Genomic DNA, 24699 nt, shown 5'->3' with positions numbered 1-24699 from the left:
GTGGCATTCCTTTCACCTAATATTTAAAATGCCCAGCACATGCTAACATTAACTCAAAATGAAAGGAAGCAGTTTTGCAGAGCGGTTGCATCTCTGAGAACAAAAATATGATGAAAAAAACAGTGAACAAAATTAGAAGCAGAATCACGTTCAAGTGAGTGGCATACCAGAAAATTGTTGGTATGTTTAAGCTGTGCAATACAATTCTGTGTATTGTCAAGCTTGGCCACTGAAAGTAGTATCACCACAATGTCAGCACTTCTCCTGAGTTAATTTACCCTCAGGTGCTCATTCCAGTAGATTGTTTCCAGTACCCAACCTATGTCAATCTGAGCTGGCTCAAGTGTCTCTATAGAGTAAAAGTTATAATTTCAAGAGGTTCCCTTGTAGGAGACTGAAGGAGTTGGGTAACTGGGAGATGATCCCTCACTTAAGGAACCAGGTAGAGCCAGACCGGGTCTGCAAAGGTAGCCTACTGCTCCACCATTAAAGTTTCTTTTTCTCACTCATGAATGCCTGTATTTATTGAACCCAGTGATCACTACACTTAGGGCACTGAATTCTTCACTGTAGACATACTGCATCTCTTTGGTCCCACCCCTCTGTTCTTATACAGGTATTGACTCCATCGCTTTCTGGCCTACTGAACATCTAGGATCTAAAGAATAACATAAATAATGAAGAATTTGGTATGAACAAGAAGCACAATGGAATAAATGACTGAAGGTAATTTAACATGCTCTAATACAGGCCACTGTCAAAAGCATTTATTGCCTCTATTATCCTAATGTCTGAGTCTCCTAGCTCTTTACAAGAAACCCACTGTGCTAAGCAATGTACACAGCAAAAATATGGTGCCTAACCTAGAGAGTTTACAATCTAACATAAGAGATAATGGATAGATATCATGAGAGACAAGAGAGAAGTTACAAGGGTGTCAAAGAGATAGCCTGCAGAGCCACATCATCCAACCTATGTGCTGCCTGCCACAGGCAGAGTGAGCTGGTCCGGGCCCCAGTCCCAGCCCCACAAACTGCATGCGGTGGTGCATACAGCTTGTCTGTCCCAGGCTGCATGTGGCACACAGGGCTGGTCTAGGGTGTGCAAGCAGCACATGCAGCCAGTCCAAAGCACGGTCTGTACCCAGCACATGGGGTCAGTCTGTGGGCCCAACCCAGCCCGCACACAGACCCTGAACCCCTCATCTGGCCTGCCAAGCCAAATGAATCTGACAACCCTGATTAAGACAATACTGACTGATGTGCTAGCCAGGAGTCTCAGTACACCAAGCTTTTGTCCTGTTTTTCTTGATTTTTTCTTCTTATTTTGTAAACAGGCATAATAGCAAAGAGTGTCTTAAGAACGACTTTGAAAGAGGACCTGGTTCTGCAGATGAGTAGGCAGAGCACCTCCCAAGCACAAGAAGCAGCATTAAAAAGAGCTTCTTTAAAAATGTAATAAATGGACAATGAAGATTGACAGATGGGTTGATTAGAGGCAAGAATCAACATCTTGATTGGGAGGTGAGAGGTTATATGTTTGATGAGGATAGATCATGAAGGACCTTGAAAGGAAAGACTGGTTACATCTGATGCCACAGAAAAGGGAGAACCCCTGGAAGAACATACAGAGAGGAATGATATGGTCAAAATGTCACATGGTAGGGAAAATGATTTCCCCAGAAGCTTTTTGAATGGATAAGACAGGAGAGATATTTCATTGCCAAGGCGAAAAAGCAATGGTTCTGCATCAGGGGGCTGTGGCGCCTGCCCTGAGCCTCCTCCAGCTAACCCCATGCCCCTTGTAGCTGCTTATCTGAAAACTGCCACCACTGCTGCACTCCCCTGCCCCCAGCCATCACCTGTGCTGGCTGCCTCCATGCTCCCAGCAGCTCCAGGTGTGCGTGGGGACAAACATATGGAGCCATTCTTTGCAGCCTGGTTCATCTTTTCCACTCTTCCCGCACTCCTGGGGCCAGTAGAAGGGGCCATGGGGGCGGTGACTAGTGTATGAGACCCTGCAGGATCAGTCTCAGCAGTTTGGACTGCCCTTGTCCCTTCAGATACAGGCAGGGCAGACAGTGGAAAGAGCAACATGGCAGAGTGAGATCTTGCCCACCCTCTTCACCCACGCTCTTATCTGGCCCCTACTAGATGAGTGCTCTTTATCTTTTTAGCCCCAAGGCAGCTCTCCATAACTTTTTCTGAATATACATTCTAGCTCAGTGATTCTCAGCTGGGGTGCCAGGAAATTCAGAACAAGCATGAAGGCTAGAAAGGTTGAGAACCACCACTATAGGGGAAGATGTTGCAGTACTGCAGACATGAGCTAACGAGTCTGGGAAAGAGTGTTCGCTGTGTCAGTGGACATGAGAGGCTGTATTTGGGGTACAAGCAGATGCTCTGATTATGGCAGGACAGAGCAGTTCCCATTCAGATGTTCCTCATTAAGTGTCCTAGAACAATGACCAAAATCTGCTACCACAAAAAATGTGATAACGGTTTTTCCCAGGACATTTCAAAAGGCATCTGAACACCTGTCTCCAGCAATATGGCAGAATAGGGGACCCAGGCATCCCACAATTCACCACTTCTCCACATGCTCTGCCCCAATCCTGGCCCCTCTTCATGTCCAGGACACATGGGGGAATTCCAAGGCATGTGTGTTTCACCCAGAGAGCAAGGGAAGTCCAAGGGAAGCCCATGCAGACATGTATCCCAGTCAGGGCCAGGCACCCAGGATAATTGTCCTGCAGGATCTGACCCATGAAGCCCTGGAGTGGCCCCTCATCCCAGCTATATCCCAGCACAGCTCATCCCACAAGAAAAACAATGTATGTTCCTACATTAGAGAAATACAGCAAGAATGTGTAACATTCAAAAACAGGACTTGAGGGCCTCAAGAGAGATCAAACTAAGATGACACACAGGTTACAGGTATCAGTGGGTGCATTTACTATTGCACATTTACTGAGTGGTAACCTAAATTACTGCAAACGTGTGCATCTACATCTGCACACCTGGACTGCACAATAACTATGATGACTTATGCTGACTGGGGCATAAATTTGATACCTGAATGATCCAGGTATCAAATTTATGCCCAATTAGTTACTGCACCAGTAACGCATGTGTAGACACCTTACTGCACAGTAACACTGTGTTTATGGACTGACTTGGGACTAACTATAGTCCCAAATCAGTCTACACACAGTGTTAATGTGCCTTAATGCCTGCACATGTAGAGCCAGCCTATTCCCACCTCCTGCGCAGTAAGTTACTGCGCAGTAAATTTAATGCAATGTAAATGTACGTGTAGATGTTGCTAGTGTTGAGTAGGATGCTTCTGTAGTCTGTAGCTTCTAATAAAGTATTTAACATAGAGGGTTAAGGGTCTGAAGGGAGATTAAGGACTGAACTTGAGCTTGCATACAAAAGAGAGACAGCCCAACATGAACAGAAGGAGGCTATTCCGGAACAAGGAGGTAGATCTCTAAGTCATCAGTCCTATGATACTCTTATAATAGTAGAAATTATTTTTCTGAATATGATTAGTCCCAGGGTCACATTCACTGCCCTGGCTAGGCAGCGCCTGCCCCAACCCCACTCCCTCTCTCACCATGGGGGCCTTGACATGCCCTGGCCCATGCCCCTTCCCTCCCCCAGCGCCTTCTCCCCCACAGGCTTACCGTGGCTTCCAGAGTTGCATTCACCACCCTGGGTGGGCAGCACCTGCCCTTGCCCCACTCCCTCCCTCACCGTGGAGACCTCAATCTGCCCCCCACACATCCTTCCCTACCACAGACTTACTGGCCAGATGCTACTCTCCAAGCTGCCCAACTGCATTTCTGGCCACGTGCTTGCTACAGCTGTGCCCATGCACATGGCATTTATCAGTGACATTATCAGCTACACTGGCCAAAAAAAGCCAGTTGCCGATAATGTTAATTTGCCTTTTATCGGTGCCAATCCAACATGGACCAATATATTGATGCACCTCTAGCACCAACCATCAGCCCATCACCACCAACCAACCAAGAGGAAACACAGGCCAAATTATAATGTTGTGTCACTCTTCAGTATGTGGTCAGCTCCTGCAACTATAGCAGCGGTTACCAATCTGTGATATGCATACCAACAATGGTATTCAGACATCCTGTTTGTGGTACGCGACAGCAGTACGTGGGGGCACTCGGGGCACTTATGCCCAGCGCAGGCCCAGCCAGTGCTGCACATCACAGCAAGGGGCACAGCCTCTGCTGGGCTGTCTGTAGCACCAGCACTCCCCGCACACACATGCAGCTCTTGAACTTTTCAGGCACGGGAGGGAAGTCCCACGCACTGGTGCTCGCTGCCTTTCCTGCCAGGATTGCACGGCATGGGAGGGAAGCCCCTGGCCACCTTCTCCTGGGTGGCGGGGAAGGCTGCCAGCTCCAGTGCACAGCGCTTCCCTCCTGTGCCTGGTGAGTGCAGGGACTGCCGATGATACAGACTGCCTGGTGGAGGATGCGTCCCTCTCTGCGATGTGCAACGCTGGCTGGAGCTGCACCCCACTGGGCACCCTGAGCGCCCCACCACCTGCTGCTGCACCACAGAGGGATTGCGGGAGGTCCCCACACCCTCTCACCCTCCCTCACACCCCACTAACCCCACACACCCACACCCTACCCCTATAACCCCCCACATATACACAACCCCCCAACATGTCCTATGCTCCCCCACACAGATGCAGCCACAACCCCTCACAAACCCCACACATGCACCCACCTCCCTCCCACACACTCCACCTGGTGGTAGTTAAGGTTGTATCATTTTAAATTGGTGGTGCACAATCTGTCAGAGATTGGAAACCACTGAACTATAGAAGATTTCCGTTTCAAGGCTCATGGTAACTCCACACACAGCCTCTAGACAAGTAGGGACCACAGTGCCCTAACTCAGGGCTGTTCAACCTCTGGCCAATGGAACTACATCATCCAGCCCACTGGGATCCCCACAGGTCCAGAAATTTGGCAGCAGTGGGGCAGTGGCAACATTAATTGCCACTCCCCTACTGACAAATTTCTGGACCTGTGGGAAACGCAGCAGGCTGGAGAGTGTGACTCTGCATACTATACTGGGTACATGAGGCTGGAGCAATGTGGGGCTTGGCTAGGGAACAGCAGGGCATAAGCTGGGCACACCAGGGTGGGCCAGAGCAGTGCAGGGCTTGACCAGATGTGGGGAGCCAAGCTGGGGCAGCATGGGGCCTGATCTGGCCAGCGCATTGCCCAACCCCACATGTCAACACCTCGAGGGACCTGGCCCGCAGACCAGTTCTGTGCCACTTATCCAGCCCATGTGGCCAAAAGGTAGCATCAGTGCCCTAGCCAAATTACCTCTTAGTTACATTCCCCCTAAAATTTCGTTTTGATAAAGCACATGGTGTCTTGGCTTAAGAGTCTACAACTGCACTCCTCACTGTCATGTGCTTCTAATCCAGTGATTCTCAACCTTTTTAGACTCAAGGTACCACTCATTTGGCTCCCTCCATAACTTCTGTGAATTTAGCAGCACCCCAATTCAAAACCTAATTTATTCATTATAGTGCTTACCTCCTTACATAGGCATTGGGGGAAGCGGAGCCACCAAGCAGGGGAAACTTGAGCCTGCCTTTATGTGCTTATTTCCTCATACTTCCCTTATATCTTCACTTTTCCTGTGGCATGCTTCCAAGGAACTCGCAGCTCCCCAGGCTGCCCCAGCACCCCAGTGGAGAATCACTGTCCTAAGCTTACGCTGTGCTTATGCTAAGAGCTGGCTACTAGGGGTGTGCAAAGTGGGTCCTATTCGATTCGGATTCAGATTCGGCCCAAATCAGGGACAGTGATTCAATTTGTTGATTTGGATCACTGTCCCTGATTTGATTCGGCCAAATCTGAATCTGAAGATTCGACTTGATTTGGACATAAACACAGCTTTAAATGTTTTTTCTACATACCTCAAGGTACCAGCGTGGCTCGTGAACGGTGAAATGCTGGGGCGGATGGAGCACGCCACAGGAGTGTGGAGGAGCCCTCCACATGCTTAGTGGCAAACCCAGAAGTAGACCAAAAGTACTTCTGGTTCACTTCCAGGTCCACAGGGAAGCACGCTGGGGGGCCCCCCCAATGCCCTGCCTGGCTCAGTGATTGGCTGTGGGGGGAACCCAGGTGCCCCCCCAGACCCAGGAGGCACCAGTCGCTGAGCTGGAGGGTGCGGGGGGTGGCCCCCAGCATACTTCCCAGTGGACCCAGAATTGAACCAGAAGTGCTTCTGGTTCATTTCCTGATCTGCTGCCAAGTGAGCTGGGGAGCCGCCATACTTCTGTGGGATGCTCCATGAGCCCCACCATCGCAGTGTTCACGAGCCACCTGCTACCTAGAGGTATGTAGAAAAAACATTTAAAGCGGTGTCTACGTCCGAATCTCCGAATCTTTCTGAATCTCTCCGAATTGATTCAGAGGGTTCCGATTTGATTCGGAAGGATTAAAGGGTCACTTGATTCGATTTGGATTCAGCGATTCGGCCACCGAATCGGGCCAAATCTCTGCCTAATTGAAACAGGGACCAAAGCTTTGCACAGCCCTACTGGCTTCTTTTCTTTGGTAATGGAAAAAGTGATCCAGCTCCATTACCTGTAAACAAGGAAAGGTTTAATTAACTATTTTAAATAATTATAGAAATGCATGCAAGGCTTAGTTTTAAAAAGCTCTTTAATATTCATAATGAATATAGTTTCCAAAAATCTTCCAAGAATTTTAAATGGCAGATGATTTGGAACTTTCCTTCTTCATACAAGTCAGAATTGCTTCAATTTGTTTCAGCTCTTGCAAGAAAATAGAAAATAAAATATCTGTTCCTTTTTTTTTTTTTTTTTAATCCCTACATGGGTGGGCAACCATATAAAACAAGAGAGCTGGGAGGTAATGGATTTTATCATGATAAATGTTATTGGATACTTTATGTTAATTAATTTTATCTTTACAATGTGTAGCACATAAAATGTACTATTTAAGAAACTAATATCCAGTTGCACCACATCTAACTTATATTTTCATCCGATTACAATATACAAGCAAAACACATAACAAAGAAGGCCCAATCTACCACTGCTCTGCATCTTATCTAGTAATTTACAGGAGAACAAAGTGGCGCTGGCCAGATCATGCTCCATTGATCCTCATTTGGCAGCATTTTGCATCCCGTCTGCTGTTTCAAAAGTATGAGGGGCCAGGTAACAGAAACTGCAGCAAACAAACACTGTAAATGATCACAATAGGCATTCAACACTCAATTAAAAGTAAACATGGAAGGGGCAAAATGACTTTACATTTATTTTTGTGCTTACATGAACATTTTCTACTCGATTTGTTGAAACTGAACTCCATTCTTACCAATAAACTTCCATATTCAGTTGATTTTGCTTATTCACATAATAAAATGGCATCTACAGATTTTGCTTTATGGAAACAATTCTATAGACTTGTAAGAAGCTGATGTAGCACTAACAGAATTAAACCAGATATGCCTGGATATCTCGGAAACTGTTTTGTATTAATACCATAACAGTGTTGGTATTTTTATTACAGTACTATCTACAGTACAAACTAACACAGCCATCCACATTTCAAGAACCAGTAAGACTAAAAAATTAAAGAAAAAAGAAAAAAACCTTACAAAGGTTATGCCTAATTGTTGTGCATTGTCAATACAGCTAAGTCTAGTTTTAGTTCAAATTTGGGATATAGCTGAAGAAATATTTTGTTTTCTCAAATTCATTAAGAATATTTTTAATATTTCAGCATCGGCACATTTAAAGAGGCAGAACTTTTATTACAGTACCAAACTATTAATTTGAATAGTGAACATAATTATCAAGTGATGCACGACACCAAATGCCAGTTCCCTTGACTTGAGTAGTCCCACTCAAGTAGAACTATTAATATTCAGAGGCCCAGCATAAATTATGCACCTGAATAACTTTGCATTATAATAAATATACTCAGTATGGGTTGTACAATTGCATCTCAAGCACATAAAGCTGTAACATCATGTATCTCACGTGACTTTCAGCAACTGAAAATCTATGTTAACACCAGTTAGGAAATCAGATTAATACCAGAAACAATTTAAGAAGCTCTTTTATGTAATTGGCCCAAATCAGTAGTTAATTCTAAAAACAGGACACAACACATTCAGTTTAGACACGCACATGCACACATCCCTTCTAAAATTAATTCAATATTCTGTCTATGGAATATTAATCTCCAAGCATCTCACAGAGTTTAATGTATTCATCTTCACAACACCTTCATGAGGTAAGGAAGCATTGTTATCTCCATTTAACTGAGGCTGCAAACAGAAGTCAACTTTGTGGTGCCATAATTTGCCCCTCAACTCCTTTTGGGAGTTCCCCCTCTCCACTTGCAGATGAGAAGTGGGGGAATTTCTGGCAGGGGGATTCCTCCATGCCACAACATGGTGAGGGAGGACACATCCGCAAGCAGGTACTTCCCCTGCCTGCGGGAATTTCCCCAACTTGAGGCACAGCATCTGTGGCCCTTTTCCCACAGGATTGGGCCCCACAAGACTCAGAAGGGGCAAGGGACAAACCCTGCAGAACAGCCCCAGTGACTTGATATATAGTGGCAGGCACAGCTGATCATGCTCCTAAAAGGATGTCTCTTTCAAGCCAGAGACATTGAGTAACTTCCCCGAGGAAATCCATGGAGATATAAGGATTTCCTGACAGGGTCTTCAAATACTATGCTGGACCATACTTCTTCCACCATATTTACCACAGCTAACTTACTGATACATCAATAACCGGTATTGGCTCTAGATGGACTGGCTCTATGCCCAATATGTTATAATAACCTTGAAAAAGCATTTGGCTCAGCCTGTGAACACATTAGCATTAATTTAAATCTGCTGCTTTGTTTACTACATGAAATATCTGCTTGTACTTTATGGCTAAGTGATATCAGTGAAAGAGGCCAAAGCACTGCATGCAACAATAACCCAAGTACGTAACTCAAGTTACGCACTGGAGACAAAACTCAATAAGCATCAATTTAGATCTGCTCTTCCAAAAGGCAGCCTATTCTTAAGAAGTCATGTATTTTAACACCATGAGAGTCACTATGAGTAACACTAATAGATTTAGAAACAAATGATTCAGAAAACTTCAAGAACTGGGTCCGGCCCACCTGTCACTGAATTCTGTAAATCTGATTTAGGACTCAGACTGATTTTAGTAGAGTCATTCCTGCTTTACACTAAGAGAAAGGTGAAGAATCATGACCAGTGGGAATGTTGTAAGTGATATTAGCAGGTTCAATATAGTATATTTATTTCAATGAATTACGGAAAAGATTCATAGACGAAGCAGTTATGGTACAAAGCTTTTCTTGTCTTTCTCAAAGCCACGAGTGTGACGGGTCTACAATAGCTCTCTAATTATACTTATGGAAACTCAAGCATGGTTGCAAGTGGTAACTTATTGCACAATATCAATGTAGCTTAATGCACAGATTAAAAAGCCAGGTCGAGGTTTGCGTGCAGTTGGCATAATTACCCGTAGTTCGCTAAACTGATTGCTGCAGACTAATGAAATAATCTGGCAAAACCAGAAGCATTATTGCTTATAAATCCACACCCATGACATCTCTGAGCCATTGAGAGTACAGATGAAAGTAGATGAAGATGGTTTTTTGTTACTGTGTCTCAAAAACTTTTGAAAGCAAATTCCCAGGTCCTGTTTAAGAGCCCTGCTAGAGGGAATAGCAAACAACAGGTGGAAATTACAGGCTAGATCCAAAACCCACTGAAGTCTACAGAACTCCTTCCATTGGTTTAACTAGGTTTTGGATCAGGCCCTAAGGCACCACTAATCCCCGGTTCTCTCTCCAAATCACATTACATCTACGTTTGGGTATCACAAATCTGTGCACCGATCTGAACAGTGAGAAACATGGAGCTGAAAAAAAGCATAACTAACATAACAGAAAGCACCGTGAACACAGCGTGGCAAAGACCTTGTTACAAATCCATTTTCCTGACTACGTATGATACCGAATCAATCTGCTCTGTCAACTCGTACAAAGACCGAAAGTAAGCACCCTACCCGTACACCACTGTATGACTATCAACAGCTTCTAAGCAACCATTAAATGTAGCCCAAGTGTTATCCAAGGCTCCCCTACATATCAGCGACAAAAAAAACCACGTATATACATGTGTCCTCAGAAAACAAACTGATTCTGAAAAGCTTAATGTGCACAAACTCCCACATTGCATTGTTTACAATAATTTAAGCATAAGGACTGGCTGTGTGTTTTCTCTCTCTGACAACTTTTCCTAATGGAGAAATGAACTACAGGATATCAGACACCCCCGCACAATTGAGGTGCTTCCAGGAGACAAAAGATATACTGTAGCCTATTTCTTTTATTTCCTGGGAAAAGCCCCAAAACTAAACAAAAAAGATTATCTGGGTTTCCAGTTAGCAGCTGATACACACAAGGGCCCTATTCAAGACTCCTTAGTCATAACTGTCGAGACAAAAGTCCCCCTTGACTTCAGAAGGGTGCTAAACCTGCAGATGTCTGACCAAGCGTTTCAAAGGAAAGGCAGACAAAGTGCTTAGGGTAAATGGGATGTCTTTTATTAGACCAACTAAACAGTTGGAAAAAATGGTTCTTTGCAAGCTTTCAGGCACAAACACCCTTCTTCAGGCGTAGCGAGAGTCCAATTATTTAGGTGGTCTAATGAAAGATACCACATTTGCCCAAAGAGCCTTGTTTGTCTATGTCCTTGCACCAACACCCCTTTCAAAGGAAAGAGCACCTTGCCGGTCTGAAGTAGATGGCTGGGGATGGAAAAGGTCACGAATCAATGGCTCTCACAGGAAGGAGCGAGTAGAAGCCAGGCGGAAGGGCAGGAGGGCAAGGGCCAGCCTGAGCGAGGGGCTTAGCCCGGGCAGCGTGACGGCAGGGCACATCTGCACTGGACAGACTAAGCTATGTATGAAGCCCACAGACATGGCTAAAGCGAGGGGCAGCCTTCTGCCCTGAGCACAGCTTGATTTGCTGAGAGAGGCATAAAACTGTCAGTGAACATAGGTACACAGCTTGATCATTATTTCCACCTCCAGCTCTAGATCCATAGGTCTTGTATGAGCACTTCATTATTCATAAACAGCACTGGAGAGTAGAACGCTGCAGATGTCTGTTTTGATTAGACCAGACAAGAAAACTAATTCCTGTCCGGTTTTTCCCCCATGTGAATAGTCACAATCATGAATTTAAAAATTGCTTTTTATCAGTCATTTGAATCATCACTCCAAATATTGGAAAACATGCACAGTGACCACATACGTACTTCTAGTGCAAACACTACAGTTGTTCACTTGAACAAAGTAGAAACCCACAGATACCCAGACACTCTCAGAAAACAGGGACACAACTTTCAAATTATTAATTTCACTTAACCAATATTGTCACATGCACCAGAGGATGCCAACCAGAGGTACACATGTCCCCAGGGGTCCTTGGAAAGGTGCTAGTGGGTATGTGCGGGTGTGTGGAGACAGAGCATTGCCATGCACCACCCTGCACCACCATGTGCCAGTCACAAGAGCAGAGGGGACACTGGCTGGCTGGCTGGCTGGTGTGTGTGTGTGTGTGTGTGTGTGTGTGTGTGTGGGTGTGTGTGTGTGTTGAAAAATTCAAAGCCTGAATGAACTGCTATCATCCTTTTAAGTACATTTCCCAGAGGCAAAAAGTGTTTTTTGCAAAATGCACATTATCAAAGTTTCACCTTTTTATGTTTCACACCATAAAGTGTTATTTGTGATTGAGAAAAGGTTTCTATGCCAAGTATTCTTGCTTGTGGTTGGTGCACTCTTATCATTCTTCATGTATAGGTGATGTTTGCCTCCTAGACAGATGGAAACTTGGAAGTGGAAGAAAAGCTGTAGAAAAAAATGTACAATATTCTCAGTCTAAGACACAAGCACTTTGGAGCTACGTGTTTGATGCAAAGCCCACTGAAGTCCGTAAGAGTTTCTTCACATACTTTAACAAACTTTGAGCCAGGCTCTATATGAGCCCAAGGGCACGTCTCGGTAAGTGGGGAAACCCTGACTTTCACTGCTTATAGAAATGTATCCCAGAGATCCCAGAGGAACATCTTAATGGGGAAAGCTGGGCAGGCACTCACTCCTGAGGCTTGAGGGGCCTGATTCTGTGTGGGAATTTCCAGGGTGCGGCAGGCCAGGCCCCTCTAGCCACAGGCAAACACATCATCACTCTCCTGCAGCACCAATGGGTGGCACAGTAGGCTACCCTACATATTCAAAACTCCAAAATGCTAGGTAAAATTTCCAAAAGCGCATACTTTACTTAGGAGCCCCAATAATTTTCAAAGCAATTTAGTCATTTTGCAACCAGTCCCACAAACTTTCAGTGGATATAGGCCACATCTAGGACACAAATTTACCCTGACTGGCAACACTGTCCTCAGCTACATGGCACATGCTACTGCCCAACTGGAAGCAGTATAGCCAAATCTACTGAACACAAAGGATGCAATACAGGTACTGTTTGCCTGGAGAAAAAAGAGAAGCAATGCCATTTTCTCCTGATCCCACTTCTCCAGGTTTCAATGTCACTGAAGCTGGATTTTCATTATTATTTAGTCCAAGAGTTAGCAACCTTTTAGAAAAGTGTGGCTGCCACTTCTGACCTAGCTATCACTGCAGGCTGCCATTCCCTTCTTTCATGTCTCTGTCTGCAGTACCCAGGCTGCCGGCTGCCCCACCACATGCTGCTGTCTTCACCATGTGCTATCAGTTCCCATCCCCAGTAGCAGTGGGGAGGGCTGAATTTAGCAGTGATGGTGAGCAGTGCATGCCGTAGTGATAAAGGTGGGTGGCAGGGGCACTGCAGGTGAGATGGAGGATTAATAGTATGGCATGAAGTGGAGAGGGGGATGTACCAAGCTAAGCTGTGTGCCACCAATCATCTGTGCCACCGTAGACCAGATTCAATTACAGTAAAAGCTGTGTTAACTGGCATTTTACTAACCAAAATACTCTATTATCTGACAAGCACATCAAGTATTTCTTGAGCAGGGCCAGGGGGGTGGGGGGAACTTGAGGGCAGTGGCTCCCCTCTGCGGGCCGCACAGGTGCCACTTGGCCGGCCGGATGTTGAGGGGGGAGGAGTTTGCACGCCACCTCACAATGCTGCTGCTGCCACCACCACTGCTGCCACCACCGTGTTAATTCTGTTAAAACGGGATTTTTAGATAACCGGCACCCTCCTCATCCCACTCATGCCAGATAGCAAAGCTTTTACTCTACTTTCTGGGCTGGGTCTGGCTCACAGGCCATAGGTTACCAACCCCTGATTTAGTAAACTTTACCCTGAAAAGGAAACAAGTCTAATGACCATTTCTTAATATGTACGATAATGAATAACTGTGTGCATGCCACTATTCATTTCTACTTATGTAAGAATAACATTTAATTGTTGCTTAAAGGATTACACCCAAGAGCCACATTTTACCCATACTTGCAATAGCAAGGGATTCCATCCATTTCAAAGATGCACAAGGGGGGTGAAATCCAACACTAAGGACCTACATAAGCTCTGTTATTCAAAACTGTGTGTGTAAAGTGAGGCATTTCCCTGAATGCACGGTGATTTTTATATGCATAGTTATGCTGCTGTAAATCTGACATTTAAATTGCATAGAAGTAATTACTTTAATTACACATAAAATAGGCACCTTCCAGTGGTACACAAAGTAATTGACAGAACATCTCTTGATTATATGACAGCTCTTTCAGTTATCCCTTGGCTATCATCAGACCCATGTGACTATAACACACACAACCCAGACATACATAAAACATTTCTCCAACGATAAACCTTGCTAGGTTACCATGGCAAGTGTCAGATGTCTAAGCCATCCGACTTTCTACAAATTAAATCCAAATATACCCATTCTTATTTAACCTCTAAAGATGATTATTTAATTCAGCTTTTATGTCTTTGAAACCATGTCTACTTTGTAGTTATATTCAGAGCTGCATTGTATTATTGTTTTCACTATTTGTTGATTCCATTTGGTATTAAAAAAGGGAGGGCCAGAGTTTGGCAGCAGATATTTATGAAATTAGTCAGGCCTCAGATTGTTATCATTCCTGGCATAAAATACTGCTTAACAAACTGTCCACCTAGATGAGTTCTGGATCTGGCTGTCTTCATTTCTGTAGTGTCATAGTAATTTTGCAGTATCTTCCTAATTAGAGCTGTTTAAAACAGCTGTGTTTCGATTCAGTTTCGGATTCGGCCATTTCAGAGGACAGTGATTCGTTTCAGTGTTTCGGATCACTGTCCTGTTTCGTTTCAGCTGAATCTCCTCCGAATCTGTTTCAAACAGGCTGCAAGTTTTGCACAGTCCTACTGCCCATCCAGGCAGAGCTGCTAGGTCATGGGGCAGAGAAGCAGTGCAGAGCAGCGAGCAAGCCTGCTGTACCCTGTGGCATGACTGGTCTCTGTAGGGAGCAGAGATCCGTGCCGGGGTCTCCTTGCCCCCGCTGCCCGCCCCACGCTGCCCCATCTCTGCTCCCTGCAAAGCCAGGTCACATGGCAGGGACCAGCACTGCCCTGCCATGCAACCTGGCTCCACAGGGAGAAGACAACAATGCCGGGGTCTCCTCACCACTGCAGAGCCAGGCTGCGTGGCAGGGACCAGCACTGCCCTGCCACACAACCTGGCTCTTCAGGGAGCAGAGATCTGGGCCGGGGATCTCCTCAGCACCACTGCCCGCCCCATGCAGCCCTGTTTCACCAGGACAGCGCAGGGCGGCAGCAGCAGTGAGGAGACTCCCGGCACGGATCTCTGCTCCCTGTGGAGCCAAGTCGCGCAGCAGGGCAGCTGTTTCCCTGCAGGCCTGGCTCCGAATCTCTGAAATTTTCCAAAACATTTTGGATGCCTCGTTTTGTTTTGGAGAAGTTTCTGAGCCTTCTGTTACAATTTGGATTTGGTGTTTCAGACGCTGAAACGGCCCGAAACACCTCCAAAATGAAACAGCTGCCAAAATTTCACACAGCCGTATTCCTAAACCCTTAACATTTCAACCCCTCCAGGTTGATATTCTATGTTACATGTAAGATACTATGTGACAAAAATTACTTTGAACCAACCATCTTTTGGTTCTGCTTTCTACATAAATGTATCTGATAGCTTGTCACCAACCCAGCTCATTCACACAAAAAAAGGTCAGAAGTCTGCAGGGATTCTTTCAATTGTTTCAAAAAGTAGAAAGAATTTAGCATATACATTTCACATTATATTTGTGGTTTAGTAATAACAAATCAAAAGTTCATCTTTCAACTAAAAAGATGAAACACTGCTGAAAGTGATTGACCATTTAAAAAAAAACCCCCATACATATGGATAAAAGGTTTCCACTATAGAGTACATCGCAGAACTAAAATATTTCCTTGGATGTATAATAATGTCTCCTGGGAGTTTATTAGCCCTGGCACCAGGTGTTTTGAGACAATAATAAAAGATATATAAAATAAAGCAGTGAACCTTTCCCCTACTTACAGAGATAAATGAATGAGTCCTGGTTATGTTTAATGAATTACCAGTACAGAAAGACTGCATTATAACTTCTGTTTCAAATGCAGTTGTAATCAGAAAGGAGAGTCAAATAAAATAGAAACTTATGACATGGTTTAAACGTTCAGAACAGCTCCATTTATTCCGTTTACAACTCCAGTTGTTTTGAGCACTGCAGTGTAAACTAACCCTAGAACCTCTTCTTTTCTATAGAGCCATCACCAATAAGCATTCGCTAATTAACATTTCTTTTAAAAGGTTGCTAATAAATTGATGGAGTAGAAGAATCCTGATGCCTTTCTAATCTAACTGCACTTCCAAAACGGTAGTGCTAGAAATAACTTTTTAAAATGTAAGCAAAGATTTTTCACAGACAAAAGTGAAAACTTGACTCTATGCAAGTCAGTGGGAGTTTGCTATGAATTCAGTGGCCCTGGGTATTCTTCACAGAAAAAAGGAAGAACACAATATTCTTGCACAGTTACAGAGCCATTCCACACTGACCATTTTAGATTTTGCTTAGGGGTCCTCCCCAAAACAACAAATAATAAAGTAGTTAGTATTTAGAGCTGATGTCAGCTCAGGATGACAGTGTGTCCCCATCTTTTTTGGGGCAGTGGACAGCCAGCGGCCATTTGACTTAGGTGTTTCTTTCCAATGCACATTTTAGTTCTCATGTTTAATATTTGAAGTTGATAGACCAAGATTACTGTATTTACCCAAATCCAAGACAACTTTGAATATAAAATGATCCCCCAACACTCAGGGGCAGGTTTCAGTGTGGGGGGAAGCAGCCATGGCTCCAACCTTGAGCCAGGGTTGGGGCTGGGGTTTGGACCAGAACTGGAGCTGCAGCAACTGTCTGCCTCTCCATCTGGTACTCAAATTCAGGATGAGGGGCTTTCCCCCACCCCCATGTTGAATTGGCAGAGTGGCAGTGGCGGCGCCCACTGCTGAATACCCCCTGAAGCCATCCCAAGTACCCCCAGGGGTACACGTACCCTTTATTGAAAACCCCTAACATACAGCAAGGCTGCTCTGACACACTGTAATTACAGTGTGTGGAAGCAGACTTGAGTTTGCTGGAGCATGGTAATTACTCCAGCAGACTCCAGTGTCACGTGTATCAGTGTCCCTGTGCTGAAAAATGCTGTCAGGGGTGCTTTAACTAAAGCTTTCAGTGAGCTGTAGTTGAAGTGCCCCCACTGCCATTTTTTAACATGGGGACACTGATGCACATGATGGCTCTCAGAGCCACTCTAACTAAAGCACCGCCCTCCCACACTCCCAGAGCATGTATATAAACACCCTTGGTTTTTGTCACTCGCACTGCTGGGCAGATTGCACTCACTACATGCACTTTGGCAGAACTGTCCCCTCTCTGCCCAGACTAGTCCCCCCACTGTCCAGGATGGGGTTCTCTTGTACCATTCTCTCCAGTCTCTGGCACTGAGCACTGGGCACTGTCAGGGATGGCACACAGGATTTGCTAGACTATATAGTGGAGGGGCGGCTATAGGTAGGGGATGAGCCCGGCTGGGTGGGGAGGGTGGGGCAGACAGTGAGGTCATAGAGGGGCATTGGTAGGATATCAGGCATTGGGCCAGAGAGACAGTGACCTCATAGAGGGCTGATATCAGCCTGCAGGATAAATTCCAGAACCCCAGGCCAGAGGCTCAGACCAGAACACACCTTTATGGTGGCAGGTCTCTCTGGCTGAAGCTCCTACAGGTAAGGGAGAATCTGATTCCTATTTCTGGTCCCAGGGCCACCTCTCTTATCTGTGTATCCCTCCCGCCACACAGGTGCAACCCCCAGAAACTCTCAGGTTTGGGCCAAGTGGTGCAGTTGGGCTCCTCTCTCTGCCTGGTCCCCAATACTTCCTCATGGTTCATGAGTTCAGGGTTGTGGCCCTTCTCAGTCACAGTCTGTAATTTAGGCCCAGGTCACAGGGCCCTAGCAAGTAACTTTGGTGTAAAAGCCAGTTATGAGCTCTGCCAAATCTCAGCCAGTTCAGGCCCCCAGGAATGTTTGGGCTCAGGACAAAATACCTGAGTTGTCCCCTTTTGATGGGCAGGGAGCTTTGATCCCCATATTCCCCTGCAGCTCGCTCTGTCTCTCCAGCTGTCTGTCACTCTGACTTGGGTGCTGCTGCACTGCAAACAAAGGGGCTGCTCCAAGTCTCATCCACTGGGGATCAAGCAAAGGAGGTGTCTTTTATTGGGCCAGGCGTAAAATTTGGGAGTGATGTTAGACAAGGGCACAGAAGAAGGGCACCTGGTGCCCAGAAACTTCTCTAACTACGCAAAAAGACTGTGACTGGGAGAAAAACGTGACAGAAAAATCAACACTGAAGTGGGGAATTCTTTCCCACCTATATGCTTGGTCCAAGAAAAGAGATCCCTAAAATCACCTTGATCCTAGCATATTGCCCAGACCTTCATGGCTACAACAATACTCCAACCCTACTGGGAGGAAAGATATGGCTTTTATTCAAATGAGCCAGACATAGCCAATCATGGAGCAGAGCATTTGATGCTAGGACACAATGGCCAGGTGGTTGCTTAGCGCAAGGTGATTGTGATCCAATTACATTCCATGCTGTCACAGAGGAGAGCTTAAGCCTGTAATTATATGGCCATGACATCACATCACATAATCAGTGTTTCTAATCATCTAATCCCCCCAAGTTGAAGATAATGCGAAACGCAACTGATAGGAGGAAAACATTACAAAAAATACAAACAGAAATGGAGAATCCTAGGAAAATAGTTCATCATCTGGCCAAAGAGCCATGACTCCACATTCAAGAAAGAAAACTCTTTGTCTCTAAGCCCCTCTGCATTAAGCAAGAAAAAGGGAAGGCAGCAAATAAGGGCCAAGCATCAGTACATGGCAAGGAGAAAAGGGGGCAAAAAGTGGCACTCGACAGAAATTAGGAGTGGGTTCTGCCATTGAAGTTGATTCGGGAACTGACAGCAACAATGGGTTGTCTATCTCTCTGTCCACCAGTGTAGGGGGGAGGGAGGAAAGGGACAGGGAGAGGGAGAGAGGGGAACGGTGAGGGGGAGGTAGAGGGAGAAGGGGCACACTCTACAAATAGGGCTCACAGAAATTTGCTGGCAGCAGAAGAGTGGGGTAGACTCGTGGATATTCAGGTCTATCCCAGGATCTGGACAGAGGTGCACTCTAGTGACCCAGAGCCTTGTGCCCATTTTCTCTCTCCAACAAGCCTCAACTCTTTTTGGGTCCCCTCCAACTTGGCCTTGTCTCGGTTCCATATTTCCTCATTCTTGGCTCCTTGCTAAGCATCCCAGCACCTTACTATAAAATGTGTGGAGAAGGTGACTTAGAACATCTCACAGAAAAGAGAGATACTGAGCATGGTCCCCTTCCTGGCTCATAAAGGAAAGGTGCATCCTTCCACTTTCATTGTGCCTTCAAAAAGACAGGATGTGGCCTGTGTTCATTCATCAGCAATACACTCCACTGAAACAGTTTGCAAGCCTCCAAGCTATAGCTCACAAATGGTATTAGCAACTTCTTGGAATTTGTTAAAAAATGCTACCATTGCTTTAGCAAAAAGAAACCCAGGGAAAGGAGGAGGTGAAAGAAAAATTGATTGCACCAGAAGTGATATTAACCAACTGTTTACATGTTTCTCAGGAGATTTTGCCAGGTTTTCCACGGAATACAAAAAACTCATTAGCTTCTTAGACGACATATCGGATGGACGGACAAAGAAAGCGACAGAGCAAAAGGAAACAACATACGCTTCCTAAAGCAATGAAGGTTAGAAACAAAGCCACAATACAATTTATATACATAGGTCATCAGTAAATCGGTAAATGGCTAGAGGTAAATCGGTAAATGGCTAGAGTCAATAGTAATCAATGGTTTTGCTGGCAGTTCTATTTGGAATTTCATAAAGAAGGTGATGACTACAGCCCCAATCTAACAACATGCTCATGCTTTACTTCAAAAATGTCTGTGATCCCAGGGAGCTCAATAGGACTTCTCCCGTGATTGTTTCGTAGCCACTTGCATCAATGTTTGTAGGATCAGGGTACAACACAGAAGGAAACTGGACCCTGTCAGTTTTTTAATTTGATGAGCAGAGTTCTCACAGTCCTGATCAAGGTCCTGATCTCCAGGGGTTGTCTCCACTGTTGTATCTGTCTTTTCACTGTCTTTCCATTAAAACGGTTATGTACCTTAGGCAAAACTGTGGCTACACCAAAGCCAATGTCAAAACTCCCATTTAATTCAGTAGGGCCAAGCTTTTTACCCTTATTCACCCCCTGAATTGTTTTTTTATAGCAGAGTCTGGGACACAGATCCTAGACTTGCAAGCAGTTTACACTCAACATTTAGGACTATCCTAGGAATGTACTGTTTTTCATGTCAGGTAATCAGCAGCCTAGATTTACGCCAATTGCTAAAAAGGCACAAACAAGAAAAGATTATCCTCTTGGGTAAGAAGTCAGGGCATGGGGAGACATCAAAAGTGGAAGCTGATGATGCCACAAATGAAAGATAAAGTGCACCCTGCCATGACGTGTATTATTGTGCAAGAGTCACCAAATGGCACTGTTCTACACAATCTTTCACATTCTTTTTGGAAACAAGTGAGACAGTCCCAATGTGGCAGAGTCTCTGGACACAGGGTCCTTTGCACAGAGTAAGTCCAAACATATATCCAACTTCTAGCCCCCCTGACACTTGTAATAGGGTAAACTGGCAAAAATAGATCATCTCTATGCTCATGTGGAGGAATCCTGGCCCTGCTAAAATCAGTAACAAACCCCTCTTGGGCTTCAAGATGGGCAGAATTTTCTTCCGTGGTCTTCAGACTGCACTTTGGCCCTTCAGAAACAAACTCAAGGAGAAGCAACCTATATCCTAGTTTGTCCTTCACTGACTTTCCCAAACTGGCTGTTTCTTTATTTCCTATATTTATTCCGTAAGTTTTATATCCCGCCCTATCCAAACGGCTCTGGTGATACATGTCACTTTTCATGGGGGGGCTGTTATTGTTTATCCTAAAAGTTTGAATCGCACCCATTAGACAGCTGTTGCCATGTACAGAAGGGAGAATGGAGGAATTAATTAACACATTTATTGTCCCTTCTCATTTGTTCCTGCTACAGAAAAACAAGACCAAAGACATAACCAATGAAATTACAAAAATAATGACGTGGTTTGTGTCTGAGGTAACAGACATAATATATCCAGCAATAATTCAATATGAAGGAAGAAAAATCGCAGAGAGAGACAGGGGAGATGATGAGGGCAATGCCAAAAACTTTGTCTTCACAGACAGAAACAGAACACCCAGCAGATCACCGGGATGTATGAGGAGAGGGAGGAGAAGGAAAATAATCCAACTGTTTTCTCAACAGGCACCTAGCCAGTCTCCAACAAGAAGGCACCTTGCAAGAAAGCCTTTTTTTCCATCATTCAGAAAGGTATTTCCCAAAGAGGAAGTAGCAATGCAGGGAGATTTCAGCAAGCCCCTGGCAACATGCACAGCTGAGCCTCAAACACTGCAGTCACCAACCAGTATTTATGCTGATGCTTTTTTTAAAGAGATATATGATGAACTAATAAGCAAAATAGTCCTATCACAAAACCCACATATTCAGGACATTCCAATCCCTGGAAGCAATCCCTCATGTATCAGCACAGCTGGAGCTGATTCAATCCTAAATAAGCTTTCCATATGTCAGGCCACAAACCTGCAGCCTTCTGAAGACCAGGGTCTCTCCCCTGACATAGACACATTGACGGCCAAAATTATTCTTTCCAGTTTTTCTGACCTTATGCAAGAAAGAGCTTCCCAAGTCTCAGTTTACGCAGACATGCAAAACAACAACAGTGTGCCAGCAGAGAGCTTTGGTGGTTTGATGAAGAGAAAAATTACTGGTTACCAAGAGGAAAAAGCAAAGGCACCCTCTTCAGTTCCGTATAACCCTCCAGAACCTGGAGAAATTGATGCTGAAAAGCTTTTAGAAGATCCTACCAAAAGTAACGCCCGAGGCCAAAGTCCCACACCATCTGTTCTGGGGGTATGCCACAAATTTTTGGAAGATCTAATCAGCAGGCTTTTATCTAACACTCTCCCTGCCACCGCCAGCACATCTTCCTCTACAGAAAATAAAATGGATTTTGCAGAATTTGACTTAATTCACATGAAGATAATCAGTAAAGTCATGGCAAAAATCTCTGAAGATGAGAACTCTTCCAGCCTGCATACTGAACAGCCGCATTCCAGGGCGGAGGACACGATTCAAAGAATTGCTGATGCAGTCTATAATAAGCTTTTGACACAGTTTCAGTCTAGATTAAATATGCAGAACTGTCTAAGAAATGGGTGCATGGTTATTTCTGAAGCTCTCTGTGACTTGGTCATCCAAGAGGTTTCTGGACATCCACTGCAGAACTCTCTTTCTGAAGAATTACTGCTTCACCACTGTGCTGGAGCTGACGAGATTGCTGAAAAAGTTACACTAACAAATGTTACTGAGCCTTTGCATCACCCAAACAGTTTATCATCATATCTTAGTAAGATAGCTCCCCTCATCATAGAAAAACTAGAAGCAAACCTTATGTCAACACTTTCTTCCCTCTTTCCCTTTCCCGATTTGGACAGAGAAAAGATTTTGTTACTGAATGGAGCAACTAGGAAAATACTGCATGCTTTGCAAGTAGTCCTGTCACAACACCAGATGAACATGAACAAACATATCAATGAAAGAGAATTTTTAGGCACTGAAGACAGGCCGGCTATGGGAGACATATTCCATTTGGCTTCCACAAGCACTGGAGACCATTCTGACTCTGACATTTTTGTTTGCGGAAACCTAACAGATAAGACAGATATTTTAGCTAATAGGATAGCGGCTTCCATAGCAAAAGAAGTTGCCAAACCTGAATTTCAAGGCAGTTCAGAGGGGGAGACATTGCCTGTTTCAACTTCAAAAGCAGAAGCTGTTAGGATTGTTGAGAAATTCCCTGCTGATTTTGGCACGATAGAGAAAATGCCAAAGCCACCTATAAACCCACCTATTCTTGTGGTACCCGTGACATTTGTGGAAGAAATATTAAGTCGATTCCTTGCAAAAGTCTTAAGTTCAATTGATGGCACAAGCCCAAATTCCAGAAGACATTTATCACGATCCAAAGTGAATGAAATTGTTGAGGACCTTAAAGAGGCCATGGAACAAGGCCTGTCCAAACATAAAATCAGCCTTGTGGCAGCTACAAATGAACATTTACCTCCAGAGCGTGAAGACGCAGTTAATGAAGTTGTTCTTTCTGTTTCCAGGAATATGTTACAAATATCTGGATCTGAGCAAGAACTTCATGATGACATAACAGGTTTCGATTTATTTTTTCCTCAAGAAATGGCTATAGTAATAATTGAGGAACTCTCTGATTGCCCCTTTTTACAGGCTGGTGGTGACAATCCAGCAACACCAAGCCGAAGTGCAATGAACCCAGGCAGAATTGCCGACATGGTCCTTTCCCAAGTGTCCGTTAGACCAGGGGAGGTAAGTAGAAAGAATAAGGCTGAGGCAATCCTGTTTTGTGAATGCCATCTTGCTTGTAACTGGATCTTTTGTTAAGATGATCATATTGCATTGAAAGCCCATTTACTATGAATGCTGAATGCTCTTATAGAGGTGGTAGGCCATCTCGTAGAGTGCCTGCAGTGGGCCTTCAGTGTGGAGGACCCTTGCTAGCTGGGATTTCGGGAAAGCAGAGGAGGCAGGGGAGGGGCTGAGCTGAGGCTCCTGTATGCAAGACTGCTCCACCCTTGACTTCAGAAGGTAGGACACAAGGGGCCCTCGTTCCACACATGGACTCGGGCTTCACCTGGCCATTCATGGCACCACCAGGAACCGTGGCTGGGAGGACAGCCCCACCACCACTGCCTGTCCCTCATTCTGTGGCGGTGTAATGTTGAGGAGCACAGATCAAACAGAGTCCTTCTTAACTCTTTTTTTTTTTACTCTTTCCACGGAACAGTTGGAAACGCTGGCTGCAGGCGCTAGCCAGAATGAACAAAGATCTCCCACACCAGAAGACATGGATGTTGATACAGGTATGCATGAGGAAGTGACACTGGCTAAGTCAGGTGATGTACTCAAGGTCACAAGGAAGTCTGTAGCTAAGGCAGGAAGTGACTCTAGGCCTCCTGAATCCACATTCATTGACCTAGCCAGAGACCATCATTTCTGCCCTACCTATCACCTCACATGTAACACTGCTGGAAAGAGATAGTTAAGTCCTGACCTTCAGATACAACATCCTGCAGAGCTCGGCCACAGCAGAGGATCCAGTCAACCTGGTTATCAGTGCCCCACCCTAACACGCACCTTCATAGCACGCATGGCTTATTCCCTCTGCTTGTAGACTCCATTTTTGGCTAAGTGCAATGACTGAGTGATAACAAGACTGGATTAGAAATCCAAATGTGTTTCCCTGTACCAAATCAAATCCTGTCCACAGGAGAGGCTTGTTTCTTGAGAAAGGACATTGGACTAAATGACCTTTGCACACCCACGCTTTATTTTTCTATATTAAGTGACTGCTCTCTTTTCTCCACAGCAGCTGCTCCAAAAAAAGTGTCTTCATTTTTTATGAGGGTTCCAAATGCTCTATCCAGAGTACGGTGTTTTCTTTCAAGTTGCCTACTACACCGCAGGAACCTTCGGGAAGTATCACCAGAAATTACACCTACACGTTAATGTTGTTTTGGAAAAAACAGAAAAAAATATAAATAAAGTCATGAAAAAATGTGGTCTGATAATTGTATTCTGTGATTATTTGCAACTTCATTCTCATGTAGTTAAACTCAACAAAGAGGGCAGACAGAGAAGGCAGTGCTGGGGGAAGCAGGGGGCTGTGGATCAGGAGTGAGAGGCACTGGCAGGGCGGGGGGCAGGGGCTTAGGAGTGAAGGGCAGAGGCTGGGTACAGGCATATCACTGACCCCCCCCATATATACATATATATATATATATATATATATA

General features: G+C 44.9%; 1 protein-coding gene across 1 annotated transcript; it reads left to right on the top strand.

Moving 5' to 3' along the window:
- The first annotated feature begins 17260 nt into the window (after nt 1-17260).
- On the top strand, nt 17261-24466 carry LOC132250242 (fibrous sheath-interacting protein 2-like). The gene is made up of 5 exons (XM_059726752.1): nt 17261-17393; nt 19329-19454; nt 20813-23215; nt 23694-23769; nt 24276-24466. Exons 2-5 carry the CDS (start codon nt 19392-19394, stop codon nt 24413-24415), a joined length of 2682 nt encoding a protein of 893 aa, XP_059582735.1. The 5' UTR covers nt 17261-17393; nt 19329-19391; the 3' UTR covers nt 24416-24466.
- Nucleotides 24467-24699: the final 233 nt, after the last annotated feature.

This window comes from Alligator mississippiensis, chromosome 4 (assembly GCF_030867095.1).
Source record: "Alligator mississippiensis isolate rAllMis1 chromosome 4, rAllMis1, whole genome shotgun sequence".
NCBI lineage: Eukaryota > Metazoa > Chordata > Crocodylia > Alligatoridae > Alligator > Alligator mississippiensis.
Note: the sequence above shows the minus strand (reverse complement) of the source record. Positions and strands in the feature narration are given on the sequence as shown.